The sequence below is a fragment of the Monodon monoceros genome, unplaced genomic scaffold (genome assembly GCF_005190385.1).
Source record: "Monodon monoceros isolate NGI ecotype Baffin Bay Population unplaced genomic scaffold, NGI_Narwhal_1 Super_Scaffold_12, whole genome shotgun sequence".
NCBI lineage: Eukaryota > Metazoa > Chordata > Mammalia > Artiodactyla > Monodontidae > Monodon > Monodon monoceros.
The window spans coordinates 135,759,751-135,777,390 of record NW_021703768.1 but is presented as its reverse complement, the minus strand read 5'-3'; the positions used below and the strand labels follow the sequence as shown (position 1 = coordinate 135,777,390).

At 49.2% G+C, this 17,640-nt stretch overlaps 1 protein-coding gene across 1 annotated transcript in view; it reads left to right on the top strand.

Moving 5' to 3' along the window:
* CCNJL (cyclin J like) overlaps positions 1–17,640 on the top strand; it is a 54,976-nt gene that overhangs the window by 34,325 nt on the left and 3,011 nt on the right. The window contains exons 4-5 of the mRNA XM_029215696.1: positions 14,716–15,018; positions 16,822–16,981. Of these exons, the coding sequence (XP_029071529.1) occupies positions 14,716–15,018; positions 16,822–16,981 (463 nt within the window). The remainder of the gene's footprint in view (positions 1–14,715; positions 15,019–16,821; positions 16,982–17,640) is intronic.

Genomic DNA, 17,640 nt, shown 5'->3' with positions numbered 1-17,640 from the left:
GATGGATATTTACATTGCCATCTTTTTTTTTTTTTTTACTGCTTTAAACAATATGACAACAGCTGTCCTTTCCTCTGCATCTTTGCGCACTGAGGTATGTCTGTGGGATTGCTTTGGTCAGAGGTGTGTGCATTTAAGGTTTCGGTGGGTAGCACTGAATTGCCTTGCAGAGGTTTTGACCAACAGCTGAGCAGATCCCTTTTTTCTTAAATTGAACTTAATGTGTGGGAGCCTTTGGAAGCACGAGCTTCTCCACGAGAGCAACACACCATCAGAAGAGGAGCGTTGTCCCTCCCCCATCCTGGCCTCTTGTCCACTTTGAGCTTCTGTCTATGCTCCCAGCAGAGAGTACATTTGCATCCTGCCTTTCTGCCTTGTCCTGTCCAGGGTGTCCAGGTGAGAAATGAGTTCCCACACCAACTGCTTTTAAGGCTTCTTAAGCCAGAAATCAGTAGCCTCATTTCTTAGGGCAGGTACCAAAAAAGGCACTGCCTCTGGGTCTCGGGAGATTCTAGGAGAGGCCTGTCTTTCTCCTAGGAAAGTGCCTCACTCCCCCTCTCTCATCCCTGCATCCCTCCCCTCCGCTCCCCTCCCCTCCCCCTGCTTTGGTGACTGAGAAGCAGCTTCTTTGACAGCAAAGTGGGGGGAAGCAATCCTAATCCCTCCTGGATTTCCCTTCTGGACAAGGATGAAGGAAGGCACCCCAGCTCCCCCCAAAGCTAGGAATGCTTGGGACCCCTCTGGGGCACTAATTGTAGGCAGCAGATGCAAAGGGAGCAATTTTTCCAGGTGGCCTTGTTCAGGGGTGTACTTCAGACAAACCCTAAGATTTATTTATAGGATTAAACCCAAATCTGCGAGGAAATGTGGCTGCCCCCATGCAGGAAATAATTTAACACTCCCTGCCTCTCATGCAAGAGTGGCCAGCACTCAGTTTCCTCCCTGCCATGGTTTCACATTTCAGACACCAGGATAGGTCTTACCTTTGATGTGTGCGCTTCATATGACCATAGTTTATTATTTCCTCCAGAAAGCTGCTGCAACATCAGTGGTACGTCTTCTAATCGGTGACATTTTGGCAGTGGCCACACAGCATGGGCGGACTGAAAACAGTGGTCTGTCACGTGAGGGCCACGCTGAGCAGATCCGGGCTCGGGGCTCCAGTGTTATGGCACAGTGAGTGAGGACACGGTGATTTTCCATTTCCTGTTCCCATCTCTGCAGACTGGCAGGCTTAGAACTATTTGGGGGGAGGGATTTTGTGTGACGTGCTGGTTGGATAGCTGGCTGGGCTGGAAATTCAGAAATCACACCATTTGCCTTAGCAATTCTAGTGCCCAGACCTGTTTGGCCAAGGCCTGGGGTTTTTTGAGAGGAGGGGGAATCTTGAGCTGCATGGGTTCATTAATCATGCAGTGTTCAGGAGCCCTTGACCCTGCATGGGTAAACCAGTCAAAAAACATTTATTCCACCTCTGCAATACGCCAGGTGCTGTGTTCAGCCCCGGGGAGACGGGGGTGAACGGTAGGGGTGCCTACAGGCCCTTTCGTTGACGATGGTTCATTCCACACACATGTACTTACTATGCGCTGAGCCTGGGAGACTGTAAGGTACAAAGTAGATCAAGTCCCCGTCATAAAGAAGCAGACTTCAAGCCAAGCATGACCAGCAGGTCTCTGGGCACCTGCCTGGAACAAGCCAGTCACCCTTCTGAGAAAATCCAGGTGTCCTTACTGTTAGGAGAACAGCCCGGCTCACACGAAGACCCAGACATTGACGTTGGGCAGCCTGTCCACTCCTCACGCTGTCTGCAGTTTGGCTGCTGGGAGCTAGGCATTCATCTTTATTTTCTTTTTATTTGCAGTAGCCTTGAACCCTCTCTGTAGTGAATACTCGTGTCTTGTAGTACCTTCTCTGCTCTTATGGCCAGAATTGCATTATACGCATTCTCCTGCTGCTGCTGAAGTCTGAGAGGGCAGAGCTCAGAGTCCTTCATTAGGCACCCGTTCCCCACACCCAGAGACTGTCTTCCAGATTAGAGCCCCTCCTTGCCTTGCCCAGGAGACTCGGGCTCCACGTAGTGGGTGTTCACTCCCCTGGTCACAGCACCCTGCCCTCCACGGGACACCCACCGCCTGGTCAGCATTGGTCTCGATCGTACCAGCAAGGCACCTTTCAGTTGATTTTAAAACCCCTTCCAAATAAATAACTAATAAGAACCTGCTGTATAGCACAGGGAACTCCATTCAATACTCTGTGATGGCCTATATGGGAAAAGAATCTAAAAAAAAAAAAAAAAAGAAGAGTGGATATGTGTATATGTATAACTGATTCACTTTGCTGTACACCTGAAACTAACACACATTGTAAATCAACTATATGGTGGCGCAGTGGTTAAGAGTCTGCCTGCTAATGTAGGGGACACGGGTTTGAGCCCTGGTCCGGGAAGACCCCCACATGCCGTGGAGCAACTAAGCCCACGAGCCACAACTGGTGAGCCTGCACTCTAGAGCCCGCGAGCCACAACTACTGAAGCCCGCGTGCCTAGAGCCCGTGCTCCGCAACAAAAGAAGCCACCTCAGTGAGAAGCCCGCGCACCGCAATGAAGAGTAGCCCCCGCTTGCCGCAGCTAGAGAAAGCCCGCGCACAGCAATGAAGACCCAACACAGCCAAAAATAAATAAGTAAAATAAGTAAATAAATAAAATAAATTTATTTTAAAAAAATAAAAAAATGAAGATCACTGTCCTCTAAACAAAAACAAAAGCCCCTCCCAGGCCCAAAGGAAATATGCCAGCCTGTCCCCTCTCTGGGTGGTGAGATGAGATTGTTTTCATGTTAGGAGTGGATTTTCAAGATGGTCTTCAAGGAGCATGCCTTGCCTTTCCCTATGTCCTAGTCCTGGACTAGGGCAGATCCACATTCAGGAACCTTCTCTGGCAGTTACTTTGCCGGTTGTGGCTTCTAGGGGCCCGTCTTCTGAGAAGTTGAAACTGCTTTTCCTCAGCAGGAGAGTGGTATTTGTCCCTTGTAGAAAATTAGAAAATAGAAAAAAATATAAAGAATAAAATAAAAACTACTTGCAAACTCACTGCATTTTTTTCTATAATCAGAATTTGCGGGTGGAGGGCAGATCCTGGCCTCAGGGATCATGGAATGGTTAATATTTATTGTTTCTATGCCAGGCAGTGTTTTGAATTCTTTGTGTGGGTTTGCTCATTTAATCCTCAGAACAATCCTGTGAAGTAGGCATTGTTATTTTCCTCAGTTGACAGAGGATGCAACCGAGGCCCAGTAGTTGGGTAACTTGCCCATGGGCACACAGCTAGGATGGGAACCCAGGTGGCCATCACCGCCCCCCAACCCTGCCCCCCGAGTCCTTGCTCTCAGCTGCTACACAACAGCAGCACTTGTCCCACAGCAGATCACTTTCTTTTATTTATTTATTTATTTTTAAATTTAATTTTGGCTGCATTGGGTCTTCATTGCTGTGCGCGGGCTTTTCTCTAGTTGCAGCGAGCGGGTGCTACTCTTCGTTGCAGTGCGCGGGCTTCTCATTGCGGTGGCTTCTCCTGGTGTGGAGCACGGGCTCTAGGCACGTGGGCTTCAGTAGTTGTGGCTCGTGGACTCTAGAGCGCAGGCTCAGTAGTTGTGGCGCACGGGCTTAGCTGCTTCACGGCATGTGGGATCTTCCCGGACCAGGGCTCAAACCCGTGTCCCCTGCATTGGCAGGCGGATTCTTAACCGCTGTGCCACCAAGGAGGTCCCAGATCACTTTCTTCCTTGGCTCTAGCAAGAAGACTCAAACCAGCAAATGAAGAGGTTGCTGGGAGATGCCTGGCTCCTCTGCTTTCCGAGGCTACAGAGTGCGTTTTAGCTGACCTGGATGAAAACTTCGGCCCTAAGGATGGTGTTTCACGTCTGGAAGTGACTCCCCTTCTAACCTTGAGAGAGGGGGCCAAGATTGCTGCACTCCTCCCCTCCCCCTCCCCTTCCGTCCCCCTTCCCCTCCCCCTCCCCTTCCCCCTTCTCCTCTTCCTCTTTCTCCTCCCTTCTCCAAGCAGAGAGGTTGGAACAACAAAGGATCCAGGACCCCTCCATCCATGCCTTCAGCACCACAGCCTAGAAGAGCTCTCTCTCAGCTCTTCCTGCAGCCCGGCAGCCTGGTCAGGCCCAGTCCAGGGCAGCCCCTGGTGAGCCAGGAGTGGGCATTCTGCAAAGCAGTGACCCTCATTACAGGGGAGAACTCTGTAATGTAATCCAGGCCCCAGATGCCAGCCGTGTACATGACAAGGGGCCACATCCCATGGCCCCTTACAATCAATGATATTATTTGGGTCCCTTGTAAAGAGGAGCACAAAGGAGCCTGGGCGTTGCTGGGGCCACCGTGTGAAGTCATGCCACCAGTTGCTCCATCCTGAGACGGGGAAGTCCTCGCAGCCAGAAGGGAAGCCAGTGTCTGACCCAGCTGGCCGAATGCCACCTCTGACCTCGGAGACATTTTTACAGTTTCCTCCTGGAGAAAACCACCACCTGCAACCTCATCTCCGGTCCAGAGTTGGACTCAGGAACTGAGTCAGCCTGTCAGAAATGTGTTTTCATTCATTCGTGCATTCAGTATTTATTGAGCTCTGCTCCGTGCGGGAGACTGGAGATGCAGCTTTGCTGTGAGGAGGGGAAGGAGGGAGACCCTGTAAGGCAGGGTACGTGTGTGTGGAAGGAATCTTCAGTGACAGGGATCGTAGACATTCCTTAAGGACCTTTCTTTGTGTCCTGAGGAAGGAAGGGAGCTCAACCAGGGAAGGTGGCCGAGCTTCACCTTCATGCCGGGTCTCCCTGACACCCAGGTCTGCCTGAGATTACAGGCTTGTTTCTGCAGGACGTTTCCTAACCTCCAGGTCTCTGGAGGGGCTGGAGCTCTTGGACACAGCATGTCTGCAGCAGGATAGCGTGGGGGAGACACATCCTCCCCGCTTCCCACCGCTATGGTCTTCACATCTTCCTCCCTTCCCTGAAAACCACCACCGAAGCACTGTCTTATAGCTGGAGGGTTTTCTTGCTCTGTCCCTGGCTTTCTCCCACCTCAAATCCTGTTCACAAATTAAGCTGTTATTGCACCTGTGACTGTGACTGCACGGTTGGTCCTGAAGCGAGCAGAGGTTTATAAAGCAGCGCACGTTCCAATGTTTGTTGAGGGCCGGGCCCTGTTCTGAGCACACCGAGCCCTTGTGTCATCCTCACCACCATTCTGTCTCCTTCTGTTTCTCCCATTGCACCAGCCCCAGAGGTTGAGACTTGCCCCAGACCACACAGCCAGTGAGTGGCTGAGCCTCTGGAGAACCCAGGGTGACCCTCGGCACCGTACTTGCTCTGCCTCTCCGTGCTGCATCGCAAAGTCAAACAGCCTCTCGGAGGGTGCCGTCCCCAGAGTAGTTTCCTAGCTTCTCCATCAGATTGCTCAAAATCTGTCTCCCCTGGTTCCTCGGAAAGACACTTGTCTGCTGGACATATGAGCATGCCCCTTTGGGGACAAGTAGGAAGCAAGCTTCTGGCCTCAATAACTACAAAAAGCCAAAGAGCTTTTTTTTAAAAAAAAAAATTGAAGTATCGTTGATTTACAGTGTTGTGTTCATTACTGCTTTACAGCGAAGTGAATCAGTTATACATATATGTATATATATATATATACACATTCTTTTTTTAATATTTTCTTTTCCATTATGGTTTATCACAGGATATTGAATATAGTTCTCTGTGCTATACTGTAGGACTTTGTTGTTTATCCATCCTATATATAAAAGCTTATATCTGCTAACCCCACTTCCCACTCCATCCCTCCCCCACCTCCCTCCCCCTTGGCAATCACCAGTCTGTTCTCTATGTTAGTGATTCTGTTTCTGTTTCATAGTTAAGTTCATTTGTGTCTTATTTTAGATTCCACATATAAGTGATATCATATGGTATTTGTCCTCTTTCTGACTTACTTCACTTAGCATGATAATCTCTAGGTCCATCCATGTAGCTGCAAACGGCATTATTTCAGTCTTTTTTATGGTTGAGTAGTATTCCATTGTGTATATGTACTATATCTTCTTTATCCATTCATCTGTCGATGGACATTTCTGTTGCTTCCATGTCTTGGCTATTGTAAGTAGTGCTGCAATGAACATTGAGGTGCATGTATCCTTTTGGACCATGTTTTTCTCTGGATATATGCCCAGGAGTGGAATGGTAGCTCTATTTTTAGTTTTCTGAGGAACCTCCATATTGTTTTCCACAGTGGCTGCACCAACTTACAATCCCACCAACAGTGTAGGAGGGTTCCCTTTTCTCCACACCCTCTAGGGGAGGCTGTTCTTTATTACAGAAAGCATCCCTGTTGGAGATTTACTCTTCAACTTCAGTTCTGCCATTGGAAATAAAAACTGAGTCTTGTTGATCATACAGATCTTTAGTGGAAAGGCTTAGGAGGATTGATGAAGATGAGTATTTGTAGAGAACATGGGGGTTAGATGGGGAGGCTGCAGCTTACCTGACACCCACATCCATGGGAATTCCTGCACCCAGGTAGGTAAACTCACTATGGAGACTTTCTGGAATTGCAGGGATCTTTGTGATTGTATCTGAGATTTCCTGCTTGTGGTATAGAAAGCTCTGGACTTCAGAGCCATTTATGTATTGGTTTAAAAAAAACCTATTAAGTATTGAATTTGTGCTGGCTGCTGTGCTAGGTGAAGGGGATCTATAATGTTCTACAAGACAGGTGTGGTCCCCATCCTCATGGAATAAGTAGCCAGCCAGACTTTTCATTTTGCTCTCGCCCTTCACAGCTGGGTGATTGGGGCAACTCACTTAACCTTTCTGAGCTTCTGATTCCATGTGGAAAACACTCCCAGCCCCTGGGGTTGTTCCCAGAATGCACTGAGTTCACTTGTCAAGGGCATAACAAACGTGGTCCGTGGAGGCTGCCCCTCCCTCGGGACTGCCTGTATTGCTTGATGCCTGCTGTGCTGTGCGTGGAGCCTGAGATGCAGAGGGGAACCAAGTGTGAAACTCCCTGCCCTCCGGGGCTCACATCCTAGTGTGTGGATTCCCTGCTTCTTGCTAACCAGCTGGGACACCTGGGAAACTCCCACCCCTGCAGGGAAGACCCATCCGGGAAAGGCCTTGGACCCCACACTGCCCTTGGCCTCCCTCTCTGTGAACCTTGGAACCACCAGCAGGAGGGTGGAATTCAAGGTCACAATCCAGGGGAAGGAAGCTGGGGCCACTCTAGCGTCCTCTCTGGGGGTCCCTCACAGCCCAGCCGGTGGAATTGGTGGAGCTGGGGTAGCCTTTGGTTGGACTTATTTCCACCCCTTTTTCAGAGCCTGTAAGAAAATGTCTGTAGCGTCGGCTGCCAACTCTAGTTCATCTCTACCCAACTAACAGGACTTTAGAAGAAAGATCAGAGGTCCGGGGCGCAAGGAGTAAATAACAATGTTCAGTGAATAATAGCAGCATCTGCTACCGTTTACGGAGCGCTTCCTGTGCCCCGGGTCCTGTGCCAGTCACGCACCTACTGTCTCCTCGAGCCCTCCTGACCACCCTTTGGGCTGTGGGTTTCCAAGTGATTGCCCAAAGCCATACAGGTCGTAACAGCAGTAAGGATGGAGAACTAGAACTGGAGCCTGAACTCAAAGTCCTTGGAGGGAAAAGGGGAGCATTCTTGCCTGTTTCCAGTCAGGACCTCCCCCAGAATCCGGGTTCACCCTGGTTAACAGGATGTGCTCAGCCCTTATTAAATATCCTCAGGACTAGCTGTAAATAAAGCTGGCCGGCTCTGCCCCACCAAATGGCCACTGCTCTCCCCTTCGATGAAGGAAGGATCTGAAGAAGGAAGAATTAGTATCAGAAAGGTCTCCACTCAGCCTGGCCCAGCCTGGGGACTAAAGGGCCCAGTGCTTTCTCTCCCAAGTACTGGTGAAAAGCCCTTTCCACCAGGGCTTTCTCTTTCCTCTTGGGTCCTCAGCTCCTCTACCGCCCAGCTCTTTTCTACAGTCAGCTCAGAAGATGTCAGGTCCACCTGGAGGGCCAGGCAGCCACGGGGGTGGCTCTTTACCCTCTGACCTGCCTCCCCCCTTCCCTTTATCATGAGCAGCATACAGAGTAGGGCAGGGAGCTGCGGGAAGCGGGAGGGTAGCCATGGGGTCTCAATTCCGCATCCAATTTTGTTTCTCTTTCTCAGATGAAGGGCGGGGGGAGGACTTCAAATAGGAGAGAGGCCTTTCTTCAGAAAGGGCAGCTTTGACTGTTTTTAAAGGCATTGTACTTCTTTAGCAAAGAAGAATAGTTTTAATAGCTATTGCATTAAAACCTGGTTCTCTTTAGCCGGGGAACTTTGGCCTCGTGTCTGAGCCTAGGTTTACCTCCTGAATGGGCAGCAGGTAATCCTGAATGAGCCTGTAAATGGGCATCTTGCCAGGCATGAAGGACTGTTGGGGGGGATTAACTGGGACCTGTCTAGTAGAGAGTGGGCAGCGCTGGGCCTGGGCTTGAGAAACGGGCAACACTGGCTTTTTATAGACTCCCATTCTGTGCTGTTTATGTTTTTATTTAAGAATTTTTCTAAAGTCAGTGTAAATGTGGATGAGTGTTAGAGTCGCATAATGCATTCATGGGGCTTCATTATAACATTTTCTCTATTTTTTGGGTATTTTAAAATTTTTCCAAAATAAAGAGTTTGGTTTTTGTTTTGTTTTGTTTTTTAAGCAATTAAAAATACTGCTTCTCTTGACCCTACTTCAGAAAAGTCAGGAATCTGTTTGGTCTGTTTTAAGGCTTGATTGTCAGGACAGTAGGTAGAAGAAGAAGAAGGAGCCAGTCTTTAGTCAATTCATAGAGACAAAGTAGAAAGGTGGTTATCAGGGGTTGGTGGAGGGAGACAGGGAGCTGTTTAATGGGTTTCCGTTTCGCAAGATGAAAAGGGTTCTGGAGATTGGCTACACAACAGCGTGGATGTGCTTAATGCTACCGCACAGTGCAGTTAAAAACGGTTAGAATGGTACATTTTCTGTTATGTGCATCTTACTATAATTTCTTTAAATGCCATTTTAAAAAAGAGAGAGGAAAAAAAAAAAAAGCCAGTGTGTGAGTGTCACTCCTGAGGCTTGCTGGCTTACAGTGTCTGGCCACTGTGGCCTAGTCTGTGGTTAAGAGTTTAGATCACTTGGTGGCCTCACGGTCATCAGTCCACTAACTCACTCTATGACCTGCCAAGTGTGGCTCAGGCTCTCTTTGCACCAGCCCCTGGGAGTGTGGGAGCAATCAGCTGGTGTGCAGAGCATCCTCAGAGGTGTTGTTTGTACGTTTCACCACTGCCACCAACACTAAGGGCTCGTGTGCATGTGGCTGGCCTCCCAGATTCAGGGTGAGTGCTCTGATAGGCTTAGGATTTTTTTTCTTAACTTTAGTGTGTTGACAGTGCTCCCACTGTTCAAATTTGGGACAGTGTGAATATCCAAAAAGAAAAATGTAGATGAAATGGTAGAATTGTTAAAAATTCTTTTTTTCGACCCCAATGTAATAATTTATTCAGGAAAGGATCCTCCATGGATGCGAAACCATTGAGTTAAAGGCTGTTGGGAAACAGGGTATTCACTTATTCTTGAGGAGTCACCTCACAGATGACTTATTAATTTCACAGGCGAATGGTACCTTTAAAATGGAGAGATCTGATGTCAGCACCTTAATCAAGCGATCAAATGTAGCATCGCTATTGCTGGGACAAACTGATGTTGTATAATTCCTGATGTGATCTGTTAAGAGGGACAAAACGTCACCTCTGTAGTTTTCTTGCTCAAACCGTTTGATCATGAGGAAACAATCAGGGAATCCAGAATATGGGACATTGTACAACTGGCCTGGATTCATCCAAAGAGTCCATGTCATGAAAAACAAACAAAGAATGGGACCAAAGGGATGTAACAGACACCATGTGTAGCCTTTTGGATCTGGATCAAAAAAACAAAGGTCATAAAGGCATTTTTGGGACCCTTGGGGAAAGTCAAATATGGATTGAATGTTAGAAAATGTTAACTACATTAATGCAGATGTTCTTGCAATTGCTAGTAACATTATGATTAGGTAGGAAAATGACCTCAGGGATGGATGCTGAAATATCCAGGGGTGGCATGTCATGCCTGCAACTTAATTAAAAAATGGTCCAGTAAAACCAATATTTATATACCACACACACACACGCACACACACACATGGCAATTGTGTGGCTCCGTGTCAGCTGTTGGTGAATCTGGGGAAGGGTCATCGGGGTTCATTGTTCAGTTCTTTCTTCTTTCCTGTGGATTTGAAACTTTTCCAAATAAAAAGTACATCAAACAAGTTGAAGACAGTCTGTGGCTCTTGTCTGACTTGCAAAGACTCGGACTAATGTACCCCACCCCTCCTGGGGGACCTGCCTAAAGACTCCCAGGCATCTGCTGTCTGTGCCATTTGTCAACAGGGAGCAAGCAGCTGAGTGGCGGTGCTCGGTGGTGGCGGGCTGGGGACAAAGGGCTGCCCGGCTCACGGTCATGGGAGGAGGGGAGGAAACGTCTGCCCGGCACGTGCAACACCAGGAAACTCATAAAATCTTTGCTGGCTGTGAAATGTGTTGTTCGCTAAGAGCAGGGGCTGTAAGGTCACTCCTAGGTGTGGAGCTGAGTGCTTGCGTGAGCTTTTTCTCTGAGCCTCTGGGGCTCCGAACAGAACCTACCTGGGAGGATCTGTTGTGTGTCCAGCACAAAGCCTGGTGCCCAGCCCCAGCATGGGAGCTCTGTCCATTTCTGTGTGCTGGGTACTTCTTACAGCACTTTGCATCCTGCGTAGCTATGCTTTCTCCGTGTGGGGCGGATTCCTAGAGAAGAAATGAACAGCCTGTGGAGTTTAGTGCTTTTAGGTCCAGGGTCAACTTGTCGAGGATTCAGACCCAGCTCCGCCCTGCTCTGCAGTGCGGTGGGTCCCTATGTAGCCTCTCCAGTGTGGGGAGCAGAGAGAGCAGATGAATCAGATTCCTCAGTAATCCATGGCCCCTTCCATTTGAGGGTGATCCCTTTTGGGCCTGAACTCTGAGGGGTTTGAAAAGCACTGAGGGCAGGGAGAAATTAATCTGATTGAGCACATCTGCCGTTGGAATAGATTGCTGGCTGCCAGCAAGACCGTGGAAGGGTCTTGGTGCCACCGCTGGCACGATGCAATAGCGATGCTACATTTGCTCGCTTGGTTAAGGTGCTGACACCAGATCTCTCCATTTTAAAGGTCCCAGATGCAAAGGTTTCTGCCAGAGCGGTGACCTTCACCGTGCCACCCTCTGCTCTGGGAAGAAAAGAGCTCTAGCTATCGAGTGCCTGCGAACAGCATTGGCTCACGTCAGCCCAAGGTTCAGGGAAACCTTGACAATTTTGCAAGAAAAATATTATTTTCTTTCTTTTTAATTTGCATAAAGAATAAGTGAATTGTTGGAGAAAAAAATAGCAAACACAGATAATCAGAGAGCATCGGAGAACAATTCAAATGGCCTACAATTCAGCTATCCAGAGAGAACCATTCATTCTCTCAACAAATAGGCATTGGGCATCTACTGTGTGCCGGGGACTGTGCTGGCACCTCGGGGAACACCTTCGAATACGTGGGACATGGTTCCTATCTTTCTGGGGCTCACACTTGTTAATGACCTATTAATGGTCAGGTGCTGGCCACTGATACTACTATTTGAGATGAAACAACCTGAGTGTGAGAAGTGCATTGATGACACCGAGCGGCCTCTGAACTGAGCTCTGGAGGACACATGATAAGGGGGTGAGGGGATGAGCACGCCCGCTGGAGGAGGGGCCAGATTCCAAGTGTGGCTGGATCTAGTGCTTGGGGAGGGTGAGGGGCCCTGAGGCTGCGGAAGGCAGCAAGGCCTGGTCAGCAGGGTCCCCCCTACCCAGGATTTCAGCGTTCAAGAGCCTCTTCCCCTTGGGCAAGGGGCAGCACTGTCCTCACCTTTTCCTGCCTGAGTTGCCCTGGTACAGGGCAAGGGAGTAAGGTGTGTGCTCCGCCGGCGGGGCCGTGGATGGGGCTCTGGAAGGCGATGAGTCTGGGTTGCTTTGCTGTAAGCCACTTCGGGACCGGTCAGCATCGTCTCTGCTCCTCCGTGGCAAGCACTAGAGCTTCACGTCACCATCTCTGCCCACCCAGTGGGCTGTTGCCTGGCTCACAGAGAAGAAGGATGCAGGCTTCCCAGAGTCAGTGTTTCATTTCTCAGTGACATCTTTTGAGGCCTTCGTGAGGAATGTGTTGTATCTGCTGCAAGGCCGCCTGCCTGAAGTGGTTACTTCCTTCTCTCTCAGCGAGCCTGAGCGTCTGCTGAGAACTGGGTCAGGGGGAGCTGGCAGTTGAGCACAGGTGTGTGGATGATTTGTTGGCTGTTCCCTTCATCGGCACACATGTGTGCTCAGAGCTCAACTTGGTCGCCCACTGCCTCTTCCGACACCTGCTCCCGCAGCTGTTCTGCAGCCAGTGAGGTTAGGCTTGGAGGCCAAGGTGACCAGACCGAGGCCACCACCGTCCGATGTGGGCATCGGGCAGCATGTGGGGACCATGGTCAGGGAAGGTTTCCAGGGGCAGTGGCTTCGAGGTGAAGGACGGGGTGAGCTTGGCGGAGTGAAGAGGGGATGGGGAAGGGTGCTCTGTGCAGAGGGGCTGTGCGGACAAAGGCTCGTAGGCAAGGAGGGCACGGTGCCTGCAGAGAACTTCCATGGCCGAGGCTACAGCCAGGTGTGCGTGGTTCCCCCGAGTGAGGGTGTGGTGGCTGCACGCCCCCTGCCTGCAGAGCCCTCCACAGCAGAGGCTGCCACTAGGGCCTTCCACAACTGATGACTGCCAGGGGGACATTGCTATGGAAGTCCTCGGTTCCTTGACCCTTGAGTGGGATAACCCCAGGCTTGTGTTTTATTTCTGTTTGTTTGTATCTAGCGTCATGCGGATTTATTTCCTGCAGATTATTTCCAGAACCTTCCAGTATGAGGTCATTATTCCTTCGGTACTTCCCGAGCTGTGTGACATGTCTGTCTGTAGGGTTTCGCATCTTTTTGCCACTGTGCATTGATATGAATGTATTCCAGTTGTCTGTTCCTGCAAAGCAAATCACCCCAAAACTAAGTGATTTAAAACAACAACGATGTGGGTTGCTTGGTGGTTTCTGTGCTGGTATTACCTGGACTCCTTCATACAGTTGCTGGAGGATCCGCTGGCCTGGAAGGTCCAGGGTGGCCTCATTCACGTGTGTGAGAGTCGGTGCTGGCTGGGCTGTTGCCTGGGCATCTTGGTTCTCCTCCTTGTGGCCTCTTCACCTCCAACAGGCTAGACTTGATTCCTTGCACAGAGGTCTCGGAATAGCACTCCAGGCGGGGCAAAGGCAGAAGATGCAAGACCTCTTAAAGCCTCGCTTTGGGAGTTACATGACACCACTTTTTTTGTTTTCCAGTTTTATTGAGATACAGTTGGCAGACTGCATTAGTTTAAGGTGTACAGTGGTTTGATATATGCATATATTGTGAAATGATCACCACCATAAGTTAACATCCGTAATCTCACATAGTTAGACTTTTTTTTCTTGCAATGAGAACTTTTCAGATCCACTCTTTTAGGAACTTTCAAATATGCAATACGGTTAAGTGTAGTCAGTATGCCTGACGTTGCATCCCCAGGACTAATTTATAACTGGACGTTTGTCCTTTCTGACTATCTTCACATCCCCCACCCCCTCCGGCAACCACCAATCTGCTTTCTGTATCTGAGTTTGTTTTTTTAAGATTCCACATGTAAGAGATATCATAACAGTATTTGTCTTTCTCTGACTCTTTCATTATTCACTTAACATAATGCCCTCAAGGTCCATCCATGTTGTCCCAAATGGCAGGATTTCCTTCTTTTTATGGCTGAATAATATCCCATTGTATATAAATACCATATTTTCTTTATCCATTCATCTGAAAGGGGGCACTTAGGTTGTCTTGGCTGTTGTGAATAATGCTGCAGTGAGCATAGGGGTGCAGAAACCTGTTCAAGATAAAGTGCCCTTTTGGCTTTTGTCCCTTTCCTGTCTTCTCCTACTTACAGATCTTTCCTAGGCTCACATCCCAAGCAAACTGTGTGTGGGGGAATCCAAACTAAAGAACCCATTGACAGAGTTTAAACTCAGTATTGAAGATACTGGGGAGCCACTGAAGGACTTTTCCACGTCTGGAGGGACAGGACCAGATTTGCAAGGTCACCGTGACAATGGCCCCCTGACCAGTCCTGAGGCTGAATTAGCGAGGACCAGATGGGAGGGCCACCTTACTCCCCAGGCCCTTGCTGCTGTTGCTAACTGCTGTCAATCACCTTCTGTGATCCTTATTGCTGGTCTGAACATTTGGTGTGAGGTTTCCCATTGAATCTGACAAAATCTTTAGGATGTATAAGTCCAATTTTACATGTGAGAGAACTGAGGCACAGAGAGGGTGAGACACCTTTCCATGACCACACAGCACAGCTGGAAGTGATGGCCTGGGGATTCGAGCCCAGGTGTGACAGATCTGGAATGTGTGCCTTTGGGCTTGCTCTTCTCCCTGCCAGCACCGTCCAGGTACTTTAAGGTGGGCTTTTACAGCAAGTGTTGTAAAAGTCCCAGTAACCTCTGCTTCTCCCTCAGGTAAGTTCGAGGACAGGGAAGACCACGTCCCCAAGCTGGAACAGATAAACAGCACGAGGATCCTGAGCAACCAGAACTTCTCCCTTACCAAGAAGGAGCTGTTGAGCACAGAGCTGCTGCTGCTGGAGGCCTTCGGCTGGAACCTCTGCCTGCCCACGCCTGCCCACTTCCTCGACTACTACCTCCTGGCCTCCGTCAGCCAGAAGGACCACCACTGCCACAGCTGGCCCACCACCTGCCCCCGCAAGACCAAAGAGTGCCTCAAGGAGTACGCCCACTACTTCCTAGAGGTCACCCTGCAAGGTGGGGCTGATGTCAGGGCCTGTCCGCCCTTCCCCCCCACCACATGGGGGCCGGGGTCAGGGGCCCTGAGAGACCTGCCCCAGGGAGTCCTTGCTGATGGGGGCCCATCCACCCAAATCACCAGATCACTCCACTTGGCAGGGATCAGCAGGGAAGGAGCAACGATTCAACCATGTGTTAGCAGTAACGTGTAAAAGAGAAGTAGCAGCTTGTATGCAGGCAGCTGGTAGCCTATTTACTGATCACCTGGTAGTTTTTGTTTTGTTTGTGTTTTTAGCAGTACGCGGGCCTCTCACTGTTGTGGCCTCTCCCGTTGCGGAGCACAGGCTCCGGACGCGCAGGCTCAGCGACCATGGCTTACGGGCCCAGCCGCTCCGCGGCATGTGGGATCTTCCCGGACCGGGGCACGGACCCGTGTCCCCTGCATTGGCAGGCAGACTCTCAACCACTGCGCCACCAGGGAAGCCCTGGTAGTTTTTTGTACACTAATCTGGAACACAATGCAAATCCACAAGTAGGCCACTCCGGAAGAGCTATCATTATACAGGTAGGGTGGGAGAGAGGATTATGTTTACATCTGCTTTAGCAATAAACTTTTGTCCTGCTTGGGGACTTTTATTTGAAGTATCTAAAGATCTAGGTATTAAGTACAACACTAGGTCAGAAATACTGTTGATACAACCACCTGATAACCCACTGCAAACCAAATATCAATAATATCAGTAACAACATCAACAATTGTGATATCAAGCATTAAATGAGCACTTACTATGTACCAGGCACCTTATTTTAGTGCTCTGCATGCATTGTCTCATTTGAACCTCACAACGACTTCACATGAAAATCATTTGTGCTATTCTCATTTTACGAATCAGTTTCCTTAGTTGTTACTCAAGGTGTGAAGTAACTTACCCAAGGCCATCGCTGGAATTTGAACCTGGGGAGTCTGACTCTGTGTCTGTAGCCGTACCACCCTGCCTAATTCATACTTTAACAGGCAAATGTTGAAATCATTGAAAGTCATAAACAGTTTAAGACAGCATAATAATGCGCTGATAACTGACTGTTCTTCATGAGAATTGTGGGAATTTCAACGCTTTGCCTTTGCACATAAGTAGTCCCAGCTTTGCCACGTTGCCAGATATCAAAGTAGGACGTTAAGATTTCTCAGATCATTTTCCAGTGTGTACATGTACCAAAACATCACGCTGTACACTGTAAATATGTACAGGTTTTATTTGTCAATTATACATCAGTAAAGCTGGGGTGGTGGTGGGGAGGATTCCCCAGTAAACATAAGTCAAGTTCCAATTTTAGTTAAGAATATCAAACACTTACAGGCATTCATTCATTCTTTAGTTCTTTCAACAGATTGTTAGTGAGTGCCTACTGAGGGCCAGGCTTTGTTACTAAGTAGCCTTCAGTCATAACCTCAAAAAGAAGCCTTTGAAACAGTGTGTCAGTCACCCCTAACAACCAAAGGAAGGAACAGGTGTTTGGCAGTTCTGCTTGTAGCCCATCAGCAAGCCCACTGCAGCCCCTAGAAGCCAGGGATGGTATTTTGAAAACTGCTGCTCTAGGCTGACATAAGAAATCCCAGACTGAGAGAGCCAAGGTGTTTTAAGATTCAAGAATGGAAATTCATGCTGTTTTAATTTTTCATCGTGTGTGTGTGTGTGTGGTGTGTGTTTGCGGGAGCAGTGAACAACCTTGGACCTAATCATTTGTCTACCAGGGAGCACAAGGCAGGACTCCAGGACCAGGCCTTCTGATGCTGCCTCTTTCTCTGTGATTCTCTTTCAGATCATATTTTCTACAAATTCCAGCCTTCTGTGGTGGCCGCAGCCTGCGTCGGGGCCTCTAGGATTTGCCTTCAGCTTTCTCCCTACTGGACCAGAGACCTGCAGAGGATCTCAAACTACTCCCTGGAACATCTCAGCACATGCATCGAAATCCTGCTGGTGTAAGTTCCCCTCCTGATCCTTTGTGTTTCGGAAATACCGAAGTTCCACTTGCTCGTAAGACCCACTTCAGGCAATTTCCTGGAGGCTTATGGTGGGTTGATGGCTCACGGAAAGTGGGCCGTGGTGACTCCTGACAGAATTGGGATTCGGGGAGTTGGTCCCTCCTATTTTGAGTAGCTTTGGGTTTGCAATTTGTAGGTCAAGAGTGTAGCCGCAGAAGGGCTCTGTGCACATCTTTCTGAGTGTCTTGGGCTCTTTGACCCAGTGTATCAGTCAGTCTTCTGGGTGATTATATTGAGACACTCTCATTATGAGCTGCTTTTCTCAGACATGGCCACAAAGCTGACTCTTAGCCAGCTAAGCCCAGGGTGGCTCCACATAAGAGGCCACAGCCTCCTTGCAAGGGTCCTTGGGAATCTTGGGGAGGAAGTGTTCATTGTTTCAGAGAGGATGCTTAAAGGCATCATAGACAGAACACCCTGAAACTGATATCGGAAGCAAAAGAACTCAGTAGTGACTGCAGGGAGGAGGGCAGAGAGGACAGAAAGCCCTCGCCTGGCTGCACCTGGTCTCTCTTCCACCCAACGGCTGGTGGCATCTCCTGGATGCTGGCCCCGCTGACCACGGGGCCAGTCCCTGAAGAGCCACCTCTCAGCCT